The 23640-nt window shown below is 51.6% G+C and overlaps 2 protein-coding genes across 4 annotated transcripts in view; both read left to right on the top strand.

Annotated features, from left to right (window-relative positions):
- Window positions 1-7980, top strand: part of DLGAP3 (DLG associated protein 3) — a 38441-nt gene extending 30461 nt beyond the window's left edge. The window contains exons 7-10 of the mRNA XM_022575179.3: window positions 3606-4090; window positions 5047-5138; window positions 5378-5521; window positions 6224-7980. Of these exons, the coding sequence (XP_022430887.1) occupies window positions 3606-4090; window positions 5047-5138; window positions 5378-5521; window positions 6224-6442 (940 nt within the window). The 3' untranslated portion in view covers window positions 6443-7980. The remainder of the gene's footprint in view (window positions 1-3605; window positions 4091-5046; window positions 5139-5377; window positions 5522-6223) is intronic.
- Window positions 7981-11652: 3672 nt separating this feature from the next.
- SMIM12 (small integral membrane protein 12) lies at window positions 11653-15566 on the top strand. 3 transcript variants are annotated; one of them, XM_022575176.1, is made up of 2 exons: window positions 11653-11770; window positions 14615-15566. In XM_022575176.1, exon 2 carries the CDS (start codon window positions 14620-14622, stop codon window positions 14896-14898), a length of 279 nt encoding a protein of 92 aa, XP_022430884.1. In that variant the 5' UTR covers window positions 11653-11770; window positions 14615-14619; the 3' UTR covers window positions 14899-15566. The 3 variants fall into 3 exon arrangements, with proteins under 3 accessions (XP_022430884.1, XP_022430886.1, XP_022430885.1); XM_022575178.3 differs by lacking the exon at window positions 11653-11770 and adding an exon at window positions 11795-12001; XM_022575177.3 differs by lacking the exon at window positions 11653-11770 and adding an exon at window positions 11796-12464.
- Window positions 15567-23640: the final 8074 nt, after the last annotated feature.

The raw sequence follows: 23640 nt of genomic DNA on the forward strand, positions 1-23640 counted from the left end.
CCATATTGCCAAGTCAATGGACACCTTTCATTCTCAACTGGCTGCATTTTCCAGCTGGCTGCTCATTCCTGCTTGAGACCCTTTTTTGAGGATTTCATCCTTTTGTGGTCCCCTGTCTGCCTTTAGGTGACTTTCTCTTGATTTTCCTCCTCTTCCTCTCTGGCTTAGACACGCCTGGGGCTCCGCCGTCTCCACTGGCCCCTGAAATGTCTGTGTTCCCCAGGGCTTTGCATCTTTGTTCCATTTCTCTTTTCTTGGGTGATCTTGTCTCACACTGCTGGTTTTAAATGCCACTTGCACAAAGATGACCAATTCCTGCTTGTGCTGTGCAGATCTCTGGCTCCTGGCTGGAAGTGTTGGTGAAGATTGTGTTTCCAGTAATCCCATAAGCTCCTCAATTTCTTTGGTCTTCCTTCAAGTAGACACAGTGAGAGAGCTACTTGAGGTACTGACTTGAGAACCATGAAGCCTGGGGCATTCATGCTTCTGTTCCAGACTGCGTGGCCTACTTCCATCAAGACACAGTGTGGGGCTTCCCTGGTGGCGCAGTGGTTAAGAATCTGCCTGCCAATGCAGGGGACACAGGTTCGAGCCCTGGTCCGGGAAGATCCCACATGCCACGGAGAAACTAAGCCTGTGCGCCACAACTACTGAGCCTGTGCTCTAGAGCCCATGAGCCACAACTACTGAGCCCACATGCCACAACTACTGAAGCTTGTGCACCTAGAGCCCGTGCTCCGCAACGAGAAGCCACTGCAATGAGAAGCCCACGCACTGCAACGAAGAGTAGCCCCTGCTCGCTGCAACTAGAGAAAGCCCACGCGGAGCAACAAAGACCCAACGCAGCCAAAAAAAAAAAAAAAAAGATACAGTGTGATCTTCTCAGGACCCCTCAGAGGACAGTGGAAGGCACAGACCCAGTGATGACAAAGGACAGCTCCATGTTTCATGGGGGTAACAGAAAAGCAAATAGGGAAGGCAGATCTTCACTAATGTATTTATTGGGGCAAGCCCCACCTTTACCTGTGTGGTTTGCAATTGCTGGAGCGCCGAAGGAGCCAGAGGCTAACTGGAGCTCAAAGCACAAAAATATTTAAAGGGAGCCAAAGGGCACCCTGACAGTTCAGTTAGACATACAAAACTCTCACCAGAAACAGAGCAATGTAACCAAACCGTGGGACCGCCTCCAAATGCAAGAAGACGGCTGAGGGAGGGATGGTACGAGGATGGCCTCGGGGCAGTCAGGGGGCTCACAGAAGAGGAGGGGGCTTGAGCAGGGAACCAGCAGGCAGTGAGGGGGAGGAAGGCCATTTCAGGCAGGGGAATAGCACGTGCAGAGGCTGAAGTCAGGGCCAGTATAATCTACTTGGGGAGCAAGGAGGGTTCAAGGGAGATGAGGTCAGAGAGGACTGCATCCAGAGTAAATGCTAGCACAGGAAGCCTGGGCTTTATCTTGTTGGCAATGGGGAGCAATGGAAGGGTTTTGCGCAGGGGGATGGGTTGGGCAGAGGTCAGCTTTAGAAAGACTACTCCAGTGCTGGGTGGATTGGTGAGAGAATGTTGGGCCCCAGATCTTAAAATATGCATAGGTATAATTTTACAAGGTATAATTTTTAAAAGGTATAATTTCATTTTATTTTATTCAAAAAATTATTTTATTATTATTTCTTATTGAAATGTAATTGACCTACAACACTATTTAGTGTCAGGTGCACAAATTCAATATTTCTATACATCATTCAATGACCACCACGATAAGTCTAGTTACCATCTGTCACCGTATAAAGTTACTACGATATTCCTGACTGTATTACTCATGCTGCACATTTCATCCCTGTGACTTATTTATTTTGTAGCTGGAAATTTGTCCCTCTTAATCTCCCTCACCTATTTCACTCATCCCCCACCTGCAAAGTATAATTTTAGAGAGAGGAGGTACCTTGGCATTGGTACTGGTTCATTCCTATCATTTTATAGCATATATGTGTGTGTGTGTTTATATATAATACATATTCATATATATCATATAGTGTATTTTATATACACACATACATATATACTTACTAGATGGCCCAGGTGGAGGCCCAGGTGGAGGGTGAGTGACCTCCCAAAGGCACATAGCAACAAGGCCAGCGTTAGAACTCCGGTCTGCCTCACAATCCACTGCTCTTCTTCTGTACTATTCTGAGTGGAGGCAGCAGTGTCCGAAAGGAGGTTGATCCAATAGTCAAGGAAAGAGAGATGCAAGCCCCGACCAGGGCAGGTGCCAAGGTGAAGACCACATGGGAGGCAATGCGGATATGTTCCTGCTTTCTCTTTCTCTGGGTGGGGGTTGGGACATAGGGCTGGCTGGGGACTGCACATGAGTGCATCTCTCTTTCCTGGGTCCTGCAGCATCCTTCTGGGTCTGGTTTCTATGGCAACAGGCTCCCAGCAGGCAGCCCGCCAGCTGGAGGGAAGCAGGCAGGCAGGGAGAGAAGGCCCAGGCAGCATGAGGAAGGCTAAAGTTGTGGGGGGTGGGGGAGTCTTCTGGGAAGCAGGAGGAGCCCCTAAATCTGGCCCCCCAAATCCCTCTCTCTTCCGACCATATGAGGGTGGAGGTAGCTTAGGACACATGGGCTTTTCTTTCATGGTCCTTGAATTTCCAGACCTCAAACGTCTGTTCACCTCTCCCTGCCACCCTCACATCTCCTGACTCTCTCTTCTTTAAGTATTATCTATTATCTGACCCCAACCTCATGCGCCTCAGGGAGCACTTACTTCTTCATAGAAAAGAGCCCTCACTCTGATTGAACTCAGTGGGGAGGGGGAGAACAAGGTCAACTGACGTTCTGTTTTGCATAAGATTTGCATATTATTAACTCAAAGACAAGAAATTTCCAGGCCCTGTGTCATTCCTGCCAACAACTTAATTCAGCTCCACTGGCACCCGCTGACTGTGTCTGGCCAGGCTCCGTGCTGAGCCATGGGGTCCCTAGAGGAGAAGTCCTCCCAGCTGCAGCCCACCCCTTCTCGCCAGCTGCTCTAAGGCAGTTCTTCCTGATGTTCTAGCAGCTGGTGTGGTGGGAAGTTCTTGGGCTGTGGAGCGTGGCAGCCCTGGGTCCAGATCTTGGCTCCGCTGTTTTCCAGCTGGCTGACTGTGGGCCTCTCTGTGCTATAGTTTATTCATCTCTCCATAGGACTGAGGATATACCCGTACAGCTGGTATGAACTAGCGAAGACACGTTGTTTGTTAAAATGCTGAAATAATGCTGTGTTCATTGGTAAAGAGCCACCACCCTGGACCCTCCCCAGGCCCTTTTGGCCCACAATCCAGCTTCTGCGGGGTGATGCCCTAGCACTTTGGCTTTGTCCGTCTGATTGGTGTCTGCCAGCATCTGTTCTGCCCATGGAGTACAGGTGGTTAAATATTTTGAATATCACCCCTGTCCAGAACCGGTGCAACAGGTAGGTATGTTATGTACCGACCCGTGGCAAGGACTGATACATTTAAAGGTCGTGAATTAATGTCCATCACTTTGTAGGTTTCCTTTTGGCCTGGGGTGCGGGTGAGGGCTGGGATGAGACTGGGCAGGGGCAGAGATAACCGCCAGCTCTCTCACCAGGCGGGCGAGGTTCAAGCGCTCCAACAGTGTGACAGCCGGCGTGCAGGCCGACCTGGAGCTGGAGGGCCTGGCCGGCCTGGCCACCGTGGCCACAGAAGACAAGGCCCTGCAGTTCGGACGCTCCTTCCAGAGGCACGCCTCTGAGCCCCAGCCCGGGCCCCGGGCCCCCACCTACTCAGTCTTCCGCACGGTCCACACGCAGGGCCAGTGGGCCTACCGCGAGGGCTACCCACTGCCGTATGAGCCGCCGGCCACCGATGGGTCGCCCGGCCCCGCCCCTGCCCCTACCCCCGGCCCTGGGTCCGGGCGCCGTGACTCCTGGATGGAGCGCGGCTCACGTAGCCTCCCCGACTCAGGCCGCACGTCCCCCAGCCCACGGGATGGCGAGTGGTTCATCAAGATGCTGAGGGCGGAGGTGGAGAAGCTGGAGCACTGGTGCCAGCAGATGGAGCGCGAGGCGGAGGACTATGAACTGCCGGAGGAGAGTGAGTGAGGGGACCCCGGGCACGGAGGCATCGTGGCGGCGGCGGCCACTACCGCAATGTGATAGGAGAGGCCTTTGGCTGGGCCTGACTGTGCCTTTCTCACAGTTTGGTCGTATGGCCCCAGACCTTGGTGGCTCCTATTGGCAGTAGGGCATGTTGGGAGCTCTTGGAAGGAAGCAGGGAGCAGCTTCAGAGGTCAGAGCTAGGACTGGGAAAGTGACCGGGTGAAAGGGTTGGGCCTTCTAGGAGATGGCTGACAGCCCAAGTCCATGGGGATTGAGGGGACCCTATTCCCATCTGGGCTGGTGTGGGAATCCAGGTCTGATCCAGGTGTGAGACCAGGACTTCAGGCAGAGGGGGAGGCAGTGCACAGTGTCAGCTCATGTCTGAGGCCTAGGAGAAGGAGATTCAGCCAGGGAGACAGGGCCCTGCACGAGGGAGGACATGCCCTTCCCTGCAAGTCCGGTCTGAGGGGAGACACAGTCTTAACCGCAGAATCCCCAATTTGATGGGATAGTGACTAGAAGACAAGAGTCATGCACATGACATTATTTGGTAATTCTCAATGAGCCAAGGAGTCATATACTGATGAGTGACAAAGTTCTGCCAATGAGTGGTCACGGAGCTAGTGCCTGGCTAAGGCTATTGGGCTAGGCTGGCACTGCTTTCCATCTGTTCTCTGACATGGGAGGGAAGCGGACACAGGAGGATAAGCAGTCAAGACGTGTAGATCGTGTGAAAGAAGAAACATCAGTGTCTGAGGAGACAGTCTTCTTAGTGAAGTGGGATAGGAGCTGCTTGTTATGACCTTGAGGATGGGATGGGGAGGGGGCCGGAGGAGACAGACGGATAGACGGTGCCAGATAACAGAGGGGCCAGTCATTCAGGGCAGACTTCCTGGAGGCTGGGTAAGGAGAGGCATCTTTCCTCTCCCCGCATCTCCTTTTGCTCTCCAGTCCTGGAGAAGATCCGCAGTGCCGTGGGCAGCACACAACTTCTCCTGTCCCAGAAGGTTCAGCAGTTCTTCCGGCTGTGTCAGCAAAGCATGGTGAGTGCCCATGGCATGGAGCCTATCAGGTGTGTGTACCTGGTAGGGGACTGGAGTTTGTGTATGCCTGGAAGTGAGACCAGGTGTTTGTCTTGTCTTGTCTCCGTACCTCCCAGTCCCCTCCCCACTCTCCCAGGTTGAGCTTCCTGACAATGAGGGTGGGTTGGGCTTTCTCTGGTCCAAGCTGGGGTTCAGACCTTGCCGACTGACTGCCTCCCCTCTGTCTCCCTCCACTGCAGGACCCCACTGCGTTCCCCGTGCCCACCTTCCAGGACCTGGCGGGTTTCTGGGACCTCTTGCAGCTCTCTATCGAGGATGTTACCCTCAAGTTCCTGGAGCTACAGCAACTCAAGGCCAACAGCTGGAAACTCCTGGAGCCTAAGGTGGGGGGAGGTCCCTTCAAACCAAGAGTCCAGACCCTGGAAAATGCCCTTCCCCAGAGAGTGTGGGTGGGGGGGGGGTAGAGAAAGGCAGGAGAAGAGACCCTGGGCAGCAAAGGTAGTCCTGGACAGGTGATGGTGACCCTCTTCGACCCTGTTCTTGGTCACTGCCCTCTGCTTGGTCCCACTGCTCATCACTGCCTGAGCTGCAAGAACCCTTTGGTGGCTGCAGCCACCTCGGACCAGCTGTCGTTTGAGGGAGCCAAACTAGAGCTTCCAGAAGGGCAGACTGCCCTCAGCTTGGACCTCGACACAGAGGGGACCTTCAAGGTCCCCTCAGCCCTCATCTCACCAGACCTTGTCAGTGATGGGTCCCAGCAGCCTGGAACGTGAGCCCTCATTGCCTTGCCTGCGTCGGGGGAACTGCACTCCTCTGGACCAGGAGGGAGCGAACGCTCTGATGCGAGTTGTGGAAAACGGCTCCACCAGGGGGCGCTCGAGTCCATCTCTTTAAAAAATGAAAAATGTGGGTTTCACCTTGGCAGAACAAGCACCCCTGGGGCTTCGGGGGCCGTCACACGCTCTCAAGAACCGCTCTCACGAGTCAGAGGCGCGCGCTGTTAACCGTTCCGGGCTGCGGGGGCGCCGGTTGGGAAGTCGGGTGGGACCCGCCCCCAAACTAAGTGCCGCCCCCTCTGCCGGCAGGAGGAGAAGAAGGTCCCTCCGCCGATACCAAAGAAGCCCTTGCGGGGCCGGGGCGTGCCGGTGAAGGAGCGCTCCCTGGACTCGGTGGACCGGCAGCGGCAGGAAGCGCGCAAGCGGCTCCTGGCGGCCAAGCGCGCCGCCTCCTTCCGCCACAGCTCGGCCACCGAGAGCGCCGACAGCATCGAGATCTACATCCCCGAGGCCCAGACCAGGCTGTGACCGGCCCGGCCCGCCCAGCCCGGGCCCGGGCCCGCGGTTTTCTACCCGTACTGTACACCCAGCGTCGAGGTCACTGTGAACGCGGGCTGCCCCGTGCGCCCGCCCCGCCGGCACCGCACGCCCCGGCCCCTCCTGCCCGTCATGGTCTCGTGGGTTTTTTACCTTCCCGACCCCACGCGAAGGCGCCCGGGCTGGGCTGGGGGCCGTGCCTCTCCGCCCTGCGCTCCCACCGGGACCCCCCACCTTCCAGGTCCGACGCTTCGTCCCCACCTCCTCCCCACGGGCACCATCTCTGCCATTACTTACCCCACGGGCCAGGCCGGGCCGGGTCCCCCATCTGGGCTCTGCGTCCCCCCCACCCCGCGGGGCTGGGCTTCGTGGGGAATCAAGCTTCGTGGCTTTTTATGAAGAATCCCGAACCCCGCCTAGGAGCCCGCCCCACCCTCCCAGGGGCTCTACCCTCAGCCCTCAGCCCACCGGGCCCAGGGACCACAGTGGCTGGACCAACCCAGGACCAGGGCGCCTGGGCCTCTCCCCTTTCCCAGCTGCTGGGGAGGGGAGATGGGGGCTTCCCCTCACCACACCTGTGGCTGTTCCCACATCCCCTTGAGTATCCCAGGAAAAATAAAACGGCAGAACTGCACTCGAGCCAGCTGCTCTCTCCAGAAGAAGCCACCTCTGCCCGAGCCTGGGACAGGGGGTGGAGGGAGGAGAGGCCGGAGCCCAGGCTTTTGGTCTGGGGAGAGCGGAGTTGTCTGGGCCAGCTGGGGGAATGGGGATTCGGCCCCGCCGGGTGGCGACAGAGGACCTGAGCCCTCCTGGAGGGGCCCAGGTGGGTTGAAGGGGCCCAGGTGGGGTGAAGAGGCCTGTCTTCCAATTCCTCCTAGTTTAGTCCGGTTCCCTTTCTGCCTTCCAGCTCCCCAGGGTTCCCCCAGAGAAGCACACAGCGTGTGCTCCATAAACAGGAGGGCTGCTGTTCTTCGATATGGACAAATACTGGTTTCCTTTTCCCTAAGGGGCCACTGTTCTTTCTGCTCCAGAAAACTGTTCAATTCTGTGCTGTCATGTTTTCTGATGCCTCCTGTGCATGGGTACATTGATGGGGAACAAAAGAGAGAACAGAACTTTCCTGGGAAGCTCAGTGGCATCCCAAACCTAGTAGTGATGGCTAATATTTATTGGATGCTTGCTGAGGGTCAGGCAAGATGCGAGTGCTTTACATGAACGTAGCTCATCCTTACAACAGATGAGAAAGCTGAAGCCCAGGAGAGGTCAAGTGCCCTGGCCAAAGTCACAGGCAGGCCTAAGAGTGGTGGACCCAAGTCTGTCTAATGTAAATCCTGAGCGTTTAGCTCTACAGCCTTTTGAGCCCAGAAAGAGTTGAATGGCAGCTCCTACCCACAAAGCCCTCTCTCCAGTCTTTGCGTTGATGTGGACTCTGAGGCAGGACGAAGAACCTTCCAAAAGGGTTGGCTGCTCTTCTGGGCCACACTGGACTAGCCAGTTCTTCTCATTCATGTATTCAGCAAATATTTATCAAGAACCACTGTTGGCCCTGTCCAGCACCTGAAGATAGCTCTGAACAAGTTAGTTTCTGCTCTTATGGTGCTAACAGCCATATGGGAAAGACAAGTAATCAGTTACATTATAAGGGTGAGTGCTGGAAAGATGACTAGGTATTAGCCACTGAAGGAGGGCGAGGGCTGGGAAGAATGTTCAAGATCAGAGAACAGCTGTGCAGAAGCTTGGAGGAGAAAGAGGTATTGGGAATGCAGAGGCTTGATCATGCTGGGCTTTTGGGTCAATTTGAGGAAGGTCGGCCTGGGTCCTGAGGGCCACGGGGAGCCACAGAAGGGTTTTGAACAAGAGAGTGGCATGAACATATTTTACAGGCTGGTCTGGAAGACCACCTGAAAAGCAAGAGGTCATATTCCCACACACACTCATTTGAGACCACTGAGAGGTGAAGAGGGCTCCCGTGCGACCCGAATTCCCAAAAGTGAATCAGCCTGGAGCTGATCCCAAACAGATTCCTGGGCCCTGTGCAAGACTTAGTGAATAGAGTCTTTGCTCTCAGATGAGTTTTTTTGGCTTATTTATTTATTTTGGCTGTGTTGGGTTTTCGTTGCTGCGTGCGGGCTTTCTTTTGTTGTGGTGAGAGGGGGCTACTCTTCCCTGTGGTGCACAGGCTTCTCATTGCGGTGGCTTCTCTTGTTGCAGAGCACGGGCTCTAGGCACATGCGCTCAGTAGTTGTGGCTCGCGGGCTCTAGAGCGCAGGCTTAGTAGTTGTGGCACATGGGCTTAGTTGCTCCACGGCATGTGGGATCTTCCCGGACCAGGGCTCGAACCCGTGTCCCCTGCATTGGCAGGCAGATTCTTAACCACTGCATCATTTTGATGGCAGCCAGGTTTGGGAATACTGAAATTGGATGACTCAGAGTTTCAACTAGAAATGTTCATATGTCTATTTCCCCCAGATTTGCCAAGTGGGGCACTGGCTGAGTGACTGTCATCCTGGGGTTCAGTTTTCTCGAAAATGGGGACCTGGGAGAGGTTTGAACTAGACAATACTCAGAGCAATCCTATGAAGCAGGTGTTGTTATCACCCCCATTTTACAGATGAGAAAACCAAGGCTTGGAGAGGTTCAACAACTTAGCCCAAATCACGAAGCCAGGAAGTAGCTGAGTCCAAGTTTAACCTCTACATTATATAGATTTTTATGGGTCTCTGTGTTTTCCCAGAAACTGGGCCAGGCTTGCCGGGACCATGAGGTATATGGGAATGGACACGGAGAGACGGGTAGCATCCAAGACTGTGTGGGCATCCTGCTACAGATGTGATGTCTAAAATCTCCCCTTGTGGGGCTGATGTAGGGGGCGTGTGGGGAGTCTCCTTAGGGTATTGTGGCCCAGGTAGTTGTGCTGGGCTCCATGGACATGTGAAGGATTAGATCCAGTCCCTGTGCCTGAGTTGCTCCCATCTGGCCATAGCAAGGCACATAAACACAAAGTTATGGTACAGAGGGAGGCCTGCTCTCCCAGAGGGGCTGAAGAGACCAGAGGAGGGAGCCTCTAGCAGCCGGCGAGTCTAGGAAACCTTTCTGCAAGAGGAGCCTTTTGAACTGGGCCTTGCAGGATGAATTAGAGTTTTGTAGTCAGGGATGAGGAGGGAAGACATTCATTTCAGGCAAAAGGACCAGCTTAGGCAAAGGCATGGAATGCTATGTGTGTGTGGGATAATGGGAAGAGCAGAGACTGGAGAGAGGTGACAGGCTAGGACGGGTAGAGGGGAAATAAAGGAGATGTGGCTGGAAGGGAGCCATGGGTTTAAGTTGGAGAGTCCATGGTTTTATTTAAGTGTTTGAAAGACTCTTTGGCCAACAGAATAGAAATGGACTGGAGGAGGCAATGGAAGGCAGAGAGACCATTGAAGGGAGTTGCCGAGGTGGTCCAGGTAAGAGATGATGGTGAATTTGAGAGACATTCAGGAGGCATAGGTGCTATAAACTGGATCTGGGAAATAATGCAGAGATGAAGAGGCCTTGAAGATGTCACTTAGGTTTTTGGCTTGGTGAGTAAGTAATGCCATAAATGGACATAGGACATTACAGAAGGAGGAGTAAATTTGAGGAATACTAAACTTACTGGTGATCAATTACCAAGCACTTAGAAGGTGCCATATACTGTAAATGCTAAGCATTTTATACACATTAGGTGATTTAGTACAGAACAACCAAAGGGGGGTGGGTACTATTACTGTCTTTTTTAAAACAATGAGTGTAAACAGCTTTTCTGAGATTAGCAGGCAGCAGGGTTAGGATTTGAACCCACAACTCTCTGATTCCTAAATCTGTGCCCTGCAGCCCCACTCAGTTCTGCCTGACAGAACTGCTAGCCACTACTTGAGACTTAGCTCAAGGGCAGGTTCCTCTGGGGAGCCTTCCCTGGTTCTTCCTGGGGCTCCTTGTCTGTGCTACTTGTGCATGCTCCTGTCATCACATTTCTCACACTCTCTCGACATTTTGTAGACCCTTCTGCTTCCCTGTTAGTCAGACAACTCTTGGGGGAAAACACGGTCCCAGTCACCTTTGCATCCCCAATGCCTAGCACATGTTAATTGGCTGACTGAATGCTAGTTATTCTGGGCAATTCTGTTCCCTTGTCCTCCCTCAGTGAACACGTTCTGCTAATAATGGTTTCGTACACATTTCTTTATTCTTTATCTGTTCCTTTTTCTCCACCTCCATTGTCAGAGCTTAGCATTGAGATCTTTGAGATCATAAAGGAAGGGAATCTACCCTGATAATGCAATCTAGGAGGCTTCCTACCAAGGTGTCCCTTGAGCTTGAAAAACAAGACAGAGCTACTTTGGTAAAGAAAGGTGGGAAGGGCACTCCAGGTAGATGAAAAAGCATAAATAAAGGCACAGAGGTGTGAAACAGTTTGGTCTGCGTGGGGGAATAGGAGGGGTTTAGTATGTGTTACCAAAGGTAAATAAGTACGCCTGCCTGAGACTAGTGGAATGAAGATGGAAAGACAGGGCTAGGTGGGGGTGTTATGGAGCTTAAGCTTTGGTGTTTTTTTTTTCTATATGTGTTAAAGTAGACATCTGTACAGGGCGCAGTGGGGACACAGAGGAGGCAGTGAATACTTGCACCTAAGGGGTCAAGTAAGACAGGTTTTACTATATTTCAATTATTTGTATACTAACAATAGTACCATTTATTTCCCTGCTTGTTATGTGCCAGCACAGCACTTTGCATACATTGTTTCATCAACTCTCACAACAGCCTGTGAAATAGGTGTTATTACCTCTATGCATAAGAAGGAAAGGAGGCTCAGGCAGATTGACAATGTTCCCAAGGTCACGCTGCTAGAAAGCTAGCCCAGACCAGAAGAGTTCTTAAGAGTTCTAGATTTTACTCTGCTGAGACCTTCTTGAGGTCAAGGATCATGTTTTTTATTTTTCTGTGCCCAGACCAAGGTCTTAGAAGAAGCCTAATAAACATCAGTTGAATACATGAATGCGTGACCTTCCACTTTCTCCACGCGAAAGCCCGTGGTGATGTCACTGGGAAACCTCCTGTCCGGGAGGGGGCGCTGTATCCCTCAGCGCAGCGCGGCCCGTTGCAGAGCCCTAGCTTCCTCAGGCCTTTGGCTCTGGAGCTCAGCCAATCCCTGCGCTCCGAGGGAGCCGGCGCCGGTGGGCGGGGTCCGGGGCGAGGTCTCGCGGGCCGCTGGGAGTGGCGGCTTCCGTGCTCCCCCAGCGCAGGCGGATCGCGGGCGGAGGGCTGGGGCCGGACGGCGGGGTGTGAGCTGCGGCGCGGGTGAGCACTCGTCCCGGCAGGCAGTTCCTACCCCCGAGCGGCTGCTGGGCCGCCCGTAGCTGTGGCGACGGCTGGTGGCCTTGACCTCTGAGTTAGGGGAAGGGAGATGGCGAGCGTCCGCTGCGGCCCTGGCCAGGCTAGACTGCTCCCTCTCTTCCCCGGGCTCGGCGTGGGAGTCTGAGCGCCCTGCAGACATTCTGCAGCCCGGGCTTCTCGGCCTTAGGCACGTGGGTGAGGACAGACCAGACGAGGCCGTGAGCGTGGTGGGATAGGGGCAGGGGACCGGGAACCTAGAGGAGGGAGAAGGGCAGACCCTTGGACCTGATCTCCTTGCGCTCTCATACCCGGACCGGGCTCAGTAACGGTCAGAATGAATTCTTCCACCCAGTAAGGTCTCCTCTGCCCTTGTTAGCAGTTCTCAAATCTCGGACTGCGGCTTAGCGTCTCCTTGGGCCTCCGAGGTCCCCGGCACAAGGGCAGGTTTCCCGGCAACCTTTACCGTTTGACCTTCACCGGACGCTCAGGCTCCTTCAGTGCGGGGCTGGAAATATTTGCCACTTTTGCCTCTTTCGTTTTGACACCCTGGAGATGACTTGTTAGAGTATCTAGCTTCTTGTAATCAGCAAAGGCACCTGCTGTGTTCCTGCCGCCTTTCGAGGGCGGGTGGTTAGATGACTGCGGTGGTTTTACACAAGTGAGTTGCTTGAGCTCTCATTCATTCACCAGACTTTTTAAGCACTTAATGCCGGGCGTGGTGGGAGGGGTGGGAGATGAATAGGGCACAGTGGGGACGCACAAACATGGGCCTTTCCCTCTTGGAGGGTTAAGTGCTTTGAGAAATGCAGACACATGGGGTAGGCCAGCCCAATGTGTGACACAGAGAAAGTGGTGATAAATGTTGAATAAATGAAAGGATTAAGTTATTTGGGAATGATTAGAATGTGAACCCGACCACAGAGGGAGACCTCGGGCTGCATGTGAGAAGCAGTATTAGTTGTGGACTCATGCTTCATATATTTGAAGACAGATTGGAAATCTGAGTGGAGAGTTGCTGTTTAGGAAAAGTGTTTACTTATAGAGAACTTGCTTACAGGTAGGAAAGAAAATGAAATATTAGGTTTGAGATTCTTCAAGGGTGCCTCTTTTAACAGCTCCTAAATCTTGTAATTTCACAAATCTCTGAGTGTAATCTTAGAGTTTGCAAAAAGGGAAGCTCTTCTAGGTAGTGAAATGCCAAGCTGATGGGAAAAAATTGCAGTAAGTTCTCCTCAAGTCCAGGAATTGGACAGAAACCATACACCTATTTGCAGTGTGTTCCTTCCAGTAGAAGGAGCATAGGTGTTGAAGTTGGAGAGGCCTGGGTTCCAGTCAATGTCTCTCTCACTTCTGGTGATCTTGGGCAAGTTAAGCTTATGTCCCTGAGCATTTGTGGCCTTCAACAAAAATCTGGGCTAATAATTCCTACCTCATAGAGGTGTTGTGAAGATCAGATGGTGACTAGTGTGTTAATTGTCCAGCATAGTGCCTGGTGCTAAGACAGGGACTCAGAGGGCAGTCTTGGAGCTGCTGCAGTTTTTTCCTTGGTGATGGTCCATTATAGTCTTGGGTCCACAAAATGCTGGGGTTCTTCCAGAGAGAATTGGAACCAAAGGGAGGGGAGAGAGTCATCTTAACTTTGGTGAGGTTCAGACCAGAGATAGCTAGATTGGAGAAATACCTGCAGGGGCACAAAAGGAATGATCTTTCAGTTGAGACTTCTGGGCACGTTACCTAACCCTCTGGTCATGCCAGCTACATCAAGAGAGTGGACATGCGGATTAAAGGAGATAGTATATATAAAGAGCTTAGCCCAAGGTCTGGCGTGTAATAAGTGCTCAATAAATGGAGCTATCACTATTATGATAGTTGTGAATAGTCTTTGATAATTGTTAATAATGATCATTTGAGACTAAATGGCTGAGAGTGACCCAATTTGTGTGTTTTTACATTATCCTGGTGTTGCCTTACTTTATTTCTGGAAGCCCTGGGGTCATTCCATTTCTTTGTTTTTCCACTTCTTGTACAGTAGTTTTTTAACATAGAATTTTCAAGTTCTGGTGTGTCCAGAGTATGTATAATGGGCTGGTGATATTTTTAGGAGTTTATGCAAATACGAGGATATGGCTTTGGTTGAAGAGAGTGTATTTTGAAAGGGGTTTGGCAAGCAGATTTGTAAGGAAGAGGTTTGTCTTGTTAGAAAAGTCAAGTTCAGAATAGGAAAAAACCATTATCTTTATCTAAAATCCAGAGTGGTTGGGTAATGGTTTGGGGTTTTGGCTGCCTAAATACGTTGCTTATTCTTTATGTGGGGCAGAGGAACTACTTCTCATTAACCTGGAGACAGGAGACTCACAGGGGTGAGCGTGGTGGGGAAGGGATGGCTGGCTCTGCTGATGGAGGAATATTGTAGAGCAGAGAAAGGCTCTTACCCGCTCTTAGAATGTTGGCAAGTTGTGCAGGGAGGGCCTGGGGTCAACAGTAGGATTGAAGCTTTATTAGGTAAGGCTCAGAGGTCCTCTCGTGGGGAACGCTGCCATACGTGGTTGCATAATTGTCAAAGAGTATAGTACGTAAATGAGATTCTTTCCCCCTTCCCTAACAATTGAGTCTTCTGAAATTTCCTGGATTGTTTCGGAGACCCAACTGTTGCATAAAGCAGGGTGCCCTCTTGCATTGCTCTGCATGGGGTGGATGCTCAGTAAATTGTGCCAGGCTGCCTGGTGAGTGGAGAGCCCTGGTGGGTTGTCCGTGTTTGGTGGGAAGGGGTGCTGCTTCTCCCTAATGCGGTCTCCTACTCTTCTGCAGATGTCATGTGGCCTGTGCTTTGGACCGTGGTGCGTACCTATGCTCCCTATGTCACCTTTCCCGTGGCCTTCGTGGTTGGGGCTGTGGGCTACCACCTGGAATGGTTCATCCGGGGCAAGGATCTCCAGCCTGTGGAGGAGGAGAAGAGCATCTCGGAGCGCCGGGAGGACCGCAAGCTGGATGAGCTGCTAGGCAAGGACCACACCCAGGTCGTGAGCCTTAAGGACAAGCTGGAATTTGCCCCTAAAGCTGTCCTGAACAGAAACCGCCCGGAGAAGAATTAATGGAGGACACAGGGCCCTATGGGTCCTTCTGGGGGCCAGGACTGGTCCTGCCACCATGTCGACCCAGCAACCAGAACCCACATCTGATTTGCTTTATTGCTGCTTCTGGCCCCTCCCGCCCCACACAGCCACACACATACTGGCTGCTCTGCTATGGCCAGGCAGACACACTAGTAGCTGAGGGGCCAGTGAAGAGGAAGGCCCGTGAGGGTTCTGGCCTGAAGGCTGCCTCTGCTGGATGGTGGCCACAGCTGCTCAGGCTTCTGCGCTGCTAGGTGCACCACTGGGAGGAGAGTGATGAAGTGAACATTGGCCGTCAGTCCCTGTGGGGAGGCAGTTTGGCCTCAGGTGGGAGTGGCTGGGATTGGGGTGATGCCTTTAGGAGGGGTACCTACATGCCTAGTTCTGGTTTGCACTGGGAAGAGTTCGGAAATCTCCCTGGCTCCCTTAGCTAGCTTGCTCTGTCCTTTGTGCGCATTCTGTCTGGAATCCTGTCCTGTCAGCTCAGGAAGGGGATTCCCCTGGGAAGGAAAGCTGTTTTCTGTTCTTGGGAGCCCAGGCTGTTCACCTTGGGGCAGGTGAATTTGCTTGAAAACAGTCATTGTCTTTCACCCCCCACCCCGTCACTGTGTAGTGCAAAACTTGATTAAAGTGGCGTCTGAGAACCATTTTGATCTAATCCTGTCTTCCAGGTGGTGCTGGGGTCTCCTAGGAGCTATGCAAAGCAGGCATCTCCGGGTAGGATAAAATTGGCCTTTAACTAAGGACTTTGGGGCCCTGGAAGCTTTGTTTTACTAGCGTGGCTGCATTGGATCCTGGAGGCGGTGAGTCCTGGAGGCGCAGGTTCCCAAGGGCCTTTTTATCATGATGACATGAGGCTTATATACTTTCAAAGTCTACATTAAGAGTAGACCAAGGAGCTTAACAATTGCTATCAAATTTTCCAACTTCACACACACATGCACACATACTTTTCCCTATAAAAGTAGTATATGTACCTTAAATTGGGGTTTAAAAAAGGTTACCCACATTCTGAGGGCTCTGGTACAGATAAAATATTAACATTTTGGTATCTTTCACTAATTCTTGGACTAGTTTTTTTAGATACTACTGTACATTTAATTTTATATTCTTTTTTTACATAGTGTTTTCATATCGTAATCACTTTCCTATCTTATCACATGGTCCTCATAATCCTAATTGTTTTCATTAGCTGTATAATTGCCCATCAAGTGGGAATATAGCATAGTTTGTTTTTAACAGTTTCCCTGTTGCTGGACATTTGGGTTGTTTCTGGTCGTTCACTAGGAGAAATACTGCAAAGAGTATCTTATATAAGGATTTTCCTGCATTTTTGGACTACATGGTAGGAACAGTAAATGGCATTTTGGAGATTAATCCTTTGTCAGTTGCTTCATTTGCAAATATTTTCTCCCATTCTGAGGGTTGTCTTTTGGTCTTGTTTATGGTTTCCTTTGGTGTGCAAAAGCTTTGAAGTTTCATTAGGTCCCATTTGTTTATTTTTGTTTTTATTTCCATTTCTCTAGGAGGTGGGTCAAAAAGGATCTTGCTGTGATTTATGTCATAGAGTGTTCTGCCTATGTTTTCCTCTAAGAGTAAATGGCATTTTGGATGAAATGGGACGAACGGTTTTAAGGGCCTCAATGCATAATACTAAATGTCTTTCCTGAAGGGCAGTAGGAGCTTATACTAAATGCTGCCACTAAAGATGTTGTCGGTGAGGTTGGAAGGGGTGAGAGCAGAGAGCCGACCTGTTGCCTCACGAAGTCAACTGACCTTTAACCTGAGTGAGCAAAGACAAGTAATGAGCATTTGATGAAGAATGAACCCGCCTTAAAAGGAGGAGGGTGTTTGCCCTGCCTCTTACCTCAGGATCTGAGGCCCAGTGGTGTTAACAGGTGGGTGAAGGTAGAATTCCTGAACAGGTAGAGATGCCGGCTGTGGGGTGGGAGGAGGGGGGGACGTGGAAAGTGGTAGCCAGAGGAGGAAGGGCAAGTCGATTCGGTGGCTCCCCCTCAGTCACTGAGGCCTGCTGGGAATGTTGAGATGAGCTGCTGTTGCTTCTCAGGGCATAAATCCGATGGGGAGCGTGGGGAAGCAGGGTCTGCTGCTGAAGTGAGGATGAGGTTTCTGGTTCTGAAAGGATGTGCTAATAAGCTCAGCTTGGTTACAGGCTCAGGCTGTCGCAGGCCTCATGGGCAGACCAGTGCTGCCCCCCTGTGGCAGTCCTGAGGACGACCAAGCCTGGGATCCCTTCACTGGGCTAAACCACCAGTAGCAAACTCTCTTGCCTACAGGGGTCAGTCAGGTGGCTTAAATGAGCGGCCAGTCCAGGTGCTAGAAAAGCACAAGCCTGCCTAAAGGGGGCAGTGGCTGTGCAGCTTCTTCCAGTTTGTGCTGCTTGCCCAGAGATACCAGATTGTTGTTTTCCTCTCTAAAACATGCCAGAAGTTCAGATTTTTTTTTGGTGGGGGGAGGTGTGTGGTATGGAAACTTCTGATTTTTAAATGTTGAAAATTAATTTTTTTAAAAATTCTAAGCATGTTAACATACCCATAGGGTTAATTTGACCCAGTGGCTGCCAATATGTCACCTGTCAAGCTGCCCCTTGCCTTCTAATGAAATCTTAGAGGTGTGCTTTGTTTTTAAGCAGTCTAACAACTGTGGCAAACATTAAATCCCAGGACTGGTTCCCTCAAAATACTTTTGGGCATCCTGCACATATGTAGTTTAATATCGGCCTAAGCAAAACATAACAGGACAGAAAACCTACAGAAATAACACAAAAAAAGTTTTCCCACAGACCAAGACGTTTTTGGGTTTTCAGATATTTTAGAATAACCCTGCCACCACTGATGTACGTCCTCCCAGTGCCTGATGGAAGAAGCACTACCTTTGGAAGTCCAGGTTGCTCCCTTTTTCTAGCCTCACTTTGTGCTCCTTTTAAATAATTTTATTTCCTTGGGCTTGCCCTCGCTGAATTTTTGCCTCCAGCAAGTCTGTTAGTATTCTCAGCTGGCTCGCTCTTTTCCCATGGGCTGGCTGAGGTCCGCTGCTACCGCGGGGCTGTGAGATCATGCGTGCTTTCTTGCCTCTGCTCAGGTGTCATCAGGCAGCAGGGTTTCTGTGGATGGGGCAAAGGTGGGCCAGGCTTGCTGGGACCAACCAGGGCATGGACTGGTTTTCTTCCACACTTGCTGATTCACCTTGGAGGCACATGACCCTCTTTTGGGTTGGCCCAGCAGTCACGATTCACTGAAACGCATTAGTAAATAGATGTACTTGGGGCTTTTACCCACCCCTCCCGGCCCCCGCCCGGGTCTCTTCCCAGCCTGGTGATAGTGGTGGCTTTAGAGCTGCGTTATCCTGTCTGAGCACGGCTGGGATCACTTCTCTGCCCTCAGCGGCCCAGGGTCTGGTGCTTTTCCACTCTCTCTTGAGCCTTTCCTGTGCCTGTTGCTGTGTTAGCTCAAGTCAGCTGGGCAGCTGCCAGGACAAGCCTGGCAGGGGGCCCTTTGACTCCTGTCAGCTTCCCAGGGCCCCAGGCTGGTGAGGCCATCGGCCGAGTGAAACACCATGGGATTAGCGTCCCCAGAGTCACTTGGGAGCCAGGCAGTGAAAATGAAAAGGCTCGTGCCTTGCCTCACTTTTCCTTTTCCACTCTGGTGTGGGTCTCTAGGCACTTGTAGAGTGGTGAGCCAGGGCGGTGTGGTACAGTGAAAATAAAGTGGATTCTCGAGTCTGACAGACTTATGAGTACTGCCTCAACCACTAGCTGAATGACCTCGAGCAAGTCACGTAGCCTTTCTGAGCCTCAGGTATCGGTTATCCTCACCTGTAAAACAGGGATAAGAGTACCTATTTTTGCTGGGTTGTTACAAAGTTAAGGTAACATATGTAAAGTTCTTAGCAGAGTCTGTGGCAACAAGTAGGTGCTCAATAAATGTTGGCTGCTGGAGTTTTATTGCAGAAAAACAGTTCCACGTAGCCTTGTGATCCTAGTGAGTTCACGTAGCCTTGTGATCCTAGTGAGCTAGGGATCCGGAGGGGACAGCAGCCGTGGTTGGGAGGGTGATCACAGGGACCCACCCTCACAGGGACCCTCTCAGGCCTGGTGGTTGAGGGCTTCTTAGGAGTATTTTACAGGAAAGGCTGCCTTGTCCAAGAACCAGGCTGGCCACGGGGGTGCAGGCTTCAACCTGTGTCGCTAAGTAGTAGCCGCATCGGTGCTGTCTCAAGGTCAGAGACAAAACGGGCGGAGCGAGGTCTGGGGGAACGCCGGGGAGTAGCATGCGTCAGGATGGGTGGAGGTGAGAGCCTTGGACTTGGAGGCAAGAGACTGGGGTGGCCTGGGACATGCCCCTTCACCTCTTCTGGCCTTGGAAGTATAGGGGTACTGATATCCTTCCTGCTGTAGTGTAAAAAGAGCGAGAAGCCAGCTTAGAGCTTCGAAAATGTGCAAGTGCTATTCTATCCCAGTAAAATCTCCCTTTTATCGAATCAGGATGGCAGCCAGTCTGAATAATGGAATAGACATAAATGCTCCTTTATTCTTTTTCTGAACAGTCTCTTCAAAGTATTTGCTAAGTAGAAGTCTTTGGGGAATCAGCTTGAAGAGTAAAGAGGAGTAATTAGTAATTAGTGTGTATCATTTTGCATCCTGTTCCAGTGGTGCCTTGATGTACTTAAAAAGTTTATTCTTTTTAAATTAAATTTGTTAACATTAGTTATCTGTTTATCAAATCCCTTTTACACAATGCAGAGATGAACCTTGGCTTTGGTTTTTTGTTTAAAAATTCCAAATGGGTCCTCCAAATATTTTTGAGATTTTTAAACATCTTTACTGGTGTCCCAGAAAGGGCAGCTCTTCTGTCTAGAAGAGTCCAAAGTCCCTTGTACTCTTATGCCCCTCTCCACTGGCCCTGTTCCTTCACTTCCAACCCCAGCTCCACTGTCCATTTCTGTTTGCTTCTGGGCCTGAACTGCCCAGTGCAGCTAGAGAATTTTGCATAACCGTGTGGCCTGACACTCTGCATGTATGGGTTCAGATGCAGCCTTCAAGGTGATTTCTTATTTATTTGTCTTCTTTGGCTGTGCTGCGCGGCATGTGGGATCTAGTTCCCTGACCAGGGATTGAACCTGTGCCTCCTTCATTGGGAGCATGGAGTCTCAACCACTGGACCACCAGGGAAGTCCCTGATTTCTTTTTTAAACAAGCTTGGTTTAAAAAAGAAAACAAGCTGTGAGGCCAGCTTGCCCTCAGCCCCATCCCTGCATTCCTCTTAGCCCTTGCTGCTTGCTCTCCACTTCCACCACTAAAGTGGTGAAACCAGTTTGGCTAAAAGCTTTTGTAATTGCACATGTGGTATCCACTCCCAGTCATACTAATTAATCTTTTGCAGTGTCCGGCACTCTTCACTGAATTCTGTCTTGACATCACCACCACCTGTGTTTCCTTTTCCAGCTGTCTCCTCTGCCACTGGCTCCTCCTGTTCTCCTACCTGTGAGTGTTCTTCCAGTTTCATCCTTGGCTTTTTTCTTGCTGCACTGTTTTAGCCTCACCTGTGGCTTCAACCACCTGCTGATCTACTTTGAGGACTCCCAGATGTCTTATCTGTAGTCGTGAATTTCCCTCCAAGCTCTAGATCATTCTCTGAAACAGCTCACTGCATCTCTGTCTAGATTTGTATGACAGTTAAAGGTGTTGACCTGGGTTTGAAGCTTAACTCTGTAATCTAGTTGCGTGACCAGAAAAGTCACTTAACTTCTCTAAGCATCATCTGTGCAATGGGGACGATTCTTGTGAAGATGGAGTGTTTGTAAAACACCCGGCCTGGTGTTTGGCATGGATTCCGTCTCCTCTCTCCTGTTGCTCAACTTGGTTCTGACTCCCCCTTCCCCCGACCTGTGGTGACCCACTTCTTCTTCATCTGGAATTCATCCTCTGTTCTCCATCTCACTTCCCTGCCCTCATAATCTCTTGCCTAAACTTTTGGTCTCTTCCTGAAAATTCTTCCCATTTCTGGCAGCATTTTCTCTCTAAAACACATCTTCAGTGAGGTTACTCCTTAAAGACCTCCATGGCTTCTCTCACCAAAGCCCCTTGTGTGCCATGCAGATTCTTTCATCATCTTGCCCTAGCCTCCCTCCCGTCATCCCCAGGACAGAACATGCTTTGTATTGATACCATTTCCTGACGTGTTATGCTCGTTCAGAGCCTGATGCTTCCGGGTGCACTATGTATCGGGCCTCCTTGGCTGCCTGGTGAACTCCATTACACCACAAGACAGCCTAGGTAGCTAAGCAGAGACTGCCATTCCCTCTGCCTCTCTAACCCTGTGTCCGCTCTCCTACTGCAGCATTTACACAAGGCACTGTGATGGTCGTGTGTCTGTTTCCCTAGACTGTGAGTTCCTTGAGGGCAGGGACCAAGCCTTGCACAGATTCATTTCCAATAAATGTTGAATGAATTAAGAGGCCCCTGAGTGTGATTCTGGGACAGAAACTGGGGCTGGGTTTGGAGACAACCTCTTTGGAAGATGGAGCAGGGCTCCCAGGTGTGTGCTTTGAGCTGCCTGGCAGCCTTGAGCTAATGGCAGCCGTGTTTTGCTACAGCTTTGCCTTCCCCAAAGCTGGTAATGAGCTAAGCCAAGAGCAACCACTGGCTTAATTTTCCCAGGGGAAGTGGGGCTTGGACAGAGGGCGGGCTTTCCCCACTGGGTAGGACCTGGACCAGCATAGCCCATGATGAATTTGACCCTGATGACTCTGTAGTGGGGAACAATGTCCTCAGGAAAGCATTCAGGAAACCCTTCGTGTAGTAGTGATCAAAGCCGTGTAGCAGCTCAGCAGGGTGGATGGGAACCCTCCAAGGAGCCCGGCAGGGCTCTGGGTCAGAGCCCAAGGAACCACTTAATGCCTTTACCAGGTAGGGCTCTCCCTCAGCCTCAGCAGACCTCTGGGTTGACCCTGTGGAACACGGAAATCTGGGAAGGCATGGGAATGCCTGGGAGCCCAAGGGAACCGCTGCTTCTGGAGTGTCGTCTCTGTCTCCTTTTTCCCCTTCGTGCCTTCCCTCTGGCTGTGGCCTGGGAGGGGGTGGGCTGGAAGGTGAGGCAGAAGCCTTGAAAACAGGGATGGGGCAGGCTTCGGTGTCCTCATTTTTTTTTTTTCTAATTAACCATTTTATTTTATTTAGTTTTTGGCCATGCTGTGCAGCATGCGGGATCTTAGTTCCCCGACCACGGATTGAACCTGGGCCCCAGGGTGAAAGCGCCGAGTCCTGACCACTGGACCAGCAGGGAATTCCCTAGGTATCCTCATTTCATCAAGAAGCTGGCCTAGAACATCTTATGTTTATATGAAGCCCTCTTCGTTTGTCCCTTCTCCCCAGGGAGCTCAAACAGAAAGGAGAGGAGTCCTGGGATCGAGGTGCAGGGCGGGAAATGGCTCACCCAAGATAACACAGGGAATTCTTGGCAGAGCTTGGCTGGCGGCCATCCCACGGCCCCTCCCCTTCCCAGTCTGCTTCTTGTCATCACACCAAACTGAGGTCAGCTGGCCTGCCAGCCAGTTGACTCTACCAATGGAAACACCCTTGAGTGTGTGAGGGCTAGTGGGCACAGAGCTGGCACTGCCACAGCCCCTCTGCTGCTGGCTGGCGTGACTTGTCTCTGCCCGAGGCTGCAGCCTGCTTCTCCTGCCCCTTCCCAGTTTCATTTTCCCAGCACACAGACCAAAGATAAACCTTTGGGGCACCTGTGCCCCTTTGATGCTCTCCAAGCTGTTTTCCCCACGTGCGGGAGGGTAGGAGGTCACAGTCTTTCCCACAGATGGAGGCCTTTGTGTTTATAATTTGGTCAGTTGATGACAAGGTGGATTGCTCCGTCTGCTGTTGTCCCTAAAGCCCTGTCCTTGGCTGGCCCTTGCGTCACCGATGGGCTCAGATCCCAGCCTTCTCCTTCTGCCTCCAACAAACTTGGCTCTGGAGTTAGACTGCTTGGGTTCAAAGCCCAGCACTGCCACTTACAGCTCTGTGGCCTTTGCCAAGCTACTTCTCAGAGTTTAATCTCAAGTGTCAGGTGGAACTAATATATTGCTTACCTCAGGGTTATTGTGAAGATGGAAAGAAAACATGCAAGGCGTTTGGCACAGAGACTCACGTGTAGTTAGCCCTTAGGAAAAGTTGGTTATTTTGATTAGTGGTATTTTTCCATCCCATGCATTTACCCGCACTTCAGGACTCAGGTCTGTGGTGTCTAAGAAGGGGTGCCTGACTGTAGAGGGGAACCGAGGCCTAGGGCAATGCCGTGGCAGAGGGCTGGGGGATGGTGAGGGGTCCTGGTCCTCAACTCTGAGGCCGCTTGGCTCTGCCATTCGATGCTGCTCTCCTCCCACTTGCCTCCCCCACTCCCAGTCCCTCTGTACCCCCTTGGTATTTTACAGCATCCCCAGCTCCAGGGGGGTCCCTGATGCCCACATAGCCCTGCCTTGGTTGGCTCACTGCATGGCCTGCAGGCAGATGGGGGTTTCTGGAAGAGGATGTAGAAGCTGGGCAGTGGAGGGGTGGGGCTGAGTGGGAGGGGCCCTGCCTGGGTTGTTGTGGCTCTTGGAGCGCCAACCCATTGTGAGGCTCAGCTGGGAGTAAATGGGGGGGAGTCCCCCCAGACCCCTCCTCATGATCCCCGGACGAGGCGGGGGGGCTGTCTTAGTTTGCTAGGG

This window comes from Delphinapterus leucas, chromosome 1, assembly GCF_059928025.1.
Source record: "Delphinapterus leucas isolate spDelLeu-1000000601 "Yukka" chromosome 1, BTC_Dleu_Yukka2, whole genome shotgun sequence".
Lineage (NCBI taxonomy): Eukaryota > Metazoa > Chordata > Mammalia > Artiodactyla > Monodontidae > Delphinapterus > Delphinapterus leucas.

Bases quoted from the DNA above. Each gene is read 5' to 3' on its own strand.
- SMIM12 (XM_022575176.1), top strand. From the start codon at position 14,620: ATGTGGCCTGTGCTTTGGACCGTGGTGCGTACCTATGCTCCCTATGTC.